General features: G+C 34.2%; 1 protein-coding gene across 1 annotated transcript; it reads left to right on the top strand.

Annotated features, from left to right (window-relative positions):
• The first annotated feature begins 980 nt into the window (after window positions 1-980).
• LOC111372517 (pectate lyase-like) lies at window positions 981-3,582 on the top strand. Its single transcript, XM_022994864.1, has 4 exons — window positions 981-1,386; window positions 1,742-2,387; window positions 2,806-3,048; window positions 3,235-3,582. The coding sequence occupies exons 1-4, from the start codon at window positions 1,181-1,183 to the stop codon at window positions 3,472-3,474; spliced, it is 1,335 nt and encodes a 444-aa protein (XP_022850632.1). The 5' UTR covers window positions 981-1,180; the 3' UTR covers window positions 3,475-3,582.
• Window positions 3,583-3,884: the final 302 nt, after the last annotated feature.

Genomic DNA, 3,884 nt, shown 5'->3' with positions numbered 1-3,884 from the left:
CTTATTCATTTTAATATTTTTCAATATGCAATCTAAACTTGAAATTTTCATTACTATCACACTTCCTAATTCAGGTGGACTCTACTAATTACAAGTCAACACATCAATGAACAAAGACTCTCTAAATATTTTGATTGCTTAGACCTCTGGGACTTGAATAGGTTAATAATCTCCCATCAAAAGTCAAGTCTTCTCAAATAAGTGTTTGGGGGCAATTGTTGCTTTTTCTGTTTCATACACTAGTTTCTTTATTTTTTCCTCCAAATTTTCTAATTTTTTTTTTTTACACTTTCTATATGACTCATATAACGAGCCTTTGGCCCAGATGATTTTATGACATCAAGTTGTGAATATCCTAGCGGCTTAATAACTTGAGTCATAAAAGACTACAAAGATATATCTTTTATATATTTCTCAACACTGATTAGTGCAATGCCCCTCATTAAACACAAATCTAATCAAATCGATCTTTAACTTAAGATTTTCTTCCAATTTTATCCTATTATGATAATCCACACGTAAGTTTTCACACATGAAATCTCACTTTACATCCATACCTTCCTATAAGCATAAAATCACCCCTAAACTATGATAAATTTGATCTTAGGGATAAAAGAATTTAGTATGATTTGGGTATAGCATTTATGTTCGCCTAAATCAACCTATCACGCCTATGAAATTACATGAATATATCATTGGGGAAGTAACCAGAAATTTTTCATAAAAAAAGTCATAGATCGATTTTAGGTTGAAAAATTATCGTCATATGAGAAATGTTGGGTTTTACAACATTTATTGCGGGGCTTAATTTCATCCTTGAATTAACCATCGACTATTTTGGAATTAAAAGTCAAATTAAGAAGATACAAATGTTGGTTAATCTATAATTAACTGTCATCCTCCAATTTAAGTGGTTCTCCACTTTTCCCGCCACCTGTATATGTGATATATATCTGTACACAATTCTTAGGTGCTGCAACCCTAGGAAATCCTTTGTTTTTCTAAAATGTGGAATAAAGAAAATCTCTCATAAAACCTCGGCTTCTCCCCTAGAAGTGAAAAACCGAATCACTGGTCCAAAGTTTCCAGTAATTCACGTGTTGGTGTCGGGGGAAGAAGAAGGCAGGTGAGAAACAAAAGATATAAAAAATAAGAAGATAAAGAATTTCTAGCACTGCAAATGGAGATGAATATTATTCATAATTCATTACTTCTCCTCTTCATCGTCCTCACCTTTGTTTTAACATTTACGAATTCTCATAGAGATACAGCTTATTATGATGATTATATGAAGAAAAGGGCTAAAGATGCTTTGGAGGATTCGTTCAAGGCGTATAACCCTAATCCTGAGGAACTCACCGATCAATTTAATGGACAAGTTGGGGAGTAAGTTATTATATTTTCGGTGAAGAGTTTTGTTGAATCACCTTTTCTCATAACGGTTTTTGTTAAACTATCCCATCTAAAAATCTAACGTGTCTTCAAATATCATATAGAGGCCAAACTGATTCTTTCATCAATGATTTTCTGGTTGTACAACTTTTTATAAATTAATTGCAGTAAGACTTGAGCACAAAACCTCTGTCGCTCAGGTATTTTATTTCTGTTTCTGAGTTTTCAAGTAAAATTATTGTGATTAAGTCCTGGTTCACAAATTAAATTTCCTTGCAATATATATTCTTGTTCAAAATTTTCAACATTATTATTTTTATGGGTTTTAAAAATCATTTCTGTCATGTAGGGTATTGATACATGGAAATGTCACAAGGAGGCACCTAAAAGAAGGTGACTGCAAGGCAACAAATCCCATTGATAGATGCTGGAGGTGCGATCCTAACTGGGCTAGAAACAGAAAAAGGCTAGCAGATTGCGCTCAGGGTTTCGGCCGCCACACGACCGGTGGGAGAGATGGGCTTTATTATGTTGTCAACAATCCTTCGGACGACGATATGCAGAACCCTAAACCTGGTACCCTTCGCCATGCAGTGATTCAAGATGTGCCATTATGGATAATCTTTAAACACAGTATGGTTATCAGACTCCAACAAGAACTCATTTTCACTAGTAACAAGACAATTGACGGTAGAGGAGTAGAAGTCCATATTGCCCATGGGGCTGGAATTACTCTCCAATTTGTGAAGAATATTATAATCCACAATATTAAAATTCATCATATTGTTCCTGCACCTGGTGGCTTAATCAGGGATTCAGCTGATCATTTTGGGCTTCGGGCAAGAAGTGATGGAGATGGGATTTCCGTGTTTGGAGCAAGCAATATTTGGATTGACCATGTTTCTTTGTCAAAGTGTACTGATGGCCTCATTGATGCTATCATGGCTTCAACAGCTATTACTATCTCCAATTGCAAATTCAATAATCATGATGATGTAAGTTGAACCAACCACTTTACTTAAAACATGCTTTTCCTAGATAAATTATATGCTTTAAACATAGATTATTTCCATTTAATGGAGGGCTGTGAAACGTGAACTTAAAATTATCTTTTTATATTCTATGTTAGACTATCACATTAAAAACTTAGCCTCTATCTGTCTCCCTTTTTAGAGAGTTTCCGGGAGAAAATGAGTTTTGAAATAGTGGGAAAAAAATTGAATTTACGTGTAAATTATTTTGTGTAAATTATTTTGTTATGTGAATGTGTGATTAAAAACAAGTTTGTGAAAAAAAAAAAAAAAGTTTTGAAAAAAAGGGAGACAGACAGGGGCGTTGTCGTGATCCATGACATCTCATTTTCTGGTAGCTTAATTAAGATTTATAGGATAATGTTTCGTATACATGAGGCAGGTAATGCTGTTAGGCGCAAATGATGAACACGGTAGAGATGTAATCATGCAGACTACAGTTGCATTTAATCGTTTTGGAAAGGGTTTGATTCAAAGGATGCCGAGGTGTCGATGGGGGTTCTTCCATATCGTCAATAATGACTATTCTCAGTGGCAAATGTACGCCATTGGCGGCAGCTCCCATCCCACCATTATCAGCCAAGGCAACAGATTCAGGGCCTCAAATCATCCTTTCACCAAGCAGGTAATAGATTGTAAAATTTTCAGCTCCAAGTCCATTCCAACATTAAGGAAGAAAAAGAAACAAAAATCTTATTTATTGTATTGTCCAAATCTTATATAACTCCGTATACTAAATGCACACTGCATGTACATTGGCTTACACATTGTCGAGAATCATTCTATTACTTTTGATGTATGAAATAAATAGGTGACAAAGAGGCAAGAAGCTGAGGAGAGTGAGTGGATGAAATGGCAATGGAGATCGGAGGGAGACAAGTTTCTAAATGGAGCCTACTTTGTTGAGTCAGGGCCACCAATTAAGCACACGATAATGTATCCACTGAATTTGAAACATAAGAATATGATGAAATTCAGGCCGGGATCATATGCTGGCCGGCTCACACGATACGCCGGTGCAATCAACTGCAAAGTTGGCGAACTCTGTTGAAATTATTTAATTTATTTTGAACATCTTTATGCAGTGTAACAGCTGTCAATATTATAAAATGAGGAAGGAAGAGGAAGAAGAATAAGAGAAATATATTACCATTTTTTTCATTATTATTTTGTTTATATTTTTATTTATTTATTTATTTTTGTAACTTATGTGCAAGGCACATCACACAGAAATTATGTAATGATTTGGTTAACAGGTTTCGTAAACTTGACTAACTAATACTCAATAAAATTAATATAGAAGAAAAAATAATTTTTAGTCATGTTGGATTTAACATGCCCTAATTATAAAGAGAGATGATTTAATTAGCATTAGTGCTCAACTTATGCTAAGCACATTGATATATCGATTTATTGGTGGATAATAAATTTAATTCAAATCTTGAGATCCACCTTGAATTT

Source organism: Olea europaea, unplaced genomic scaffold (assembly GCF_002742605.1).
Source record: "Olea europaea var. sylvestris unplaced genomic scaffold, O_europaea_v1 scaffold1005, whole genome shotgun sequence".
Taxonomy (NCBI): Eukaryota; Viridiplantae; Streptophyta; class Magnoliopsida; order Lamiales; family Oleaceae; genus Olea; species Olea europaea.
This window is presented reverse-complemented; position numbering and strand designations above follow the sequence as displayed.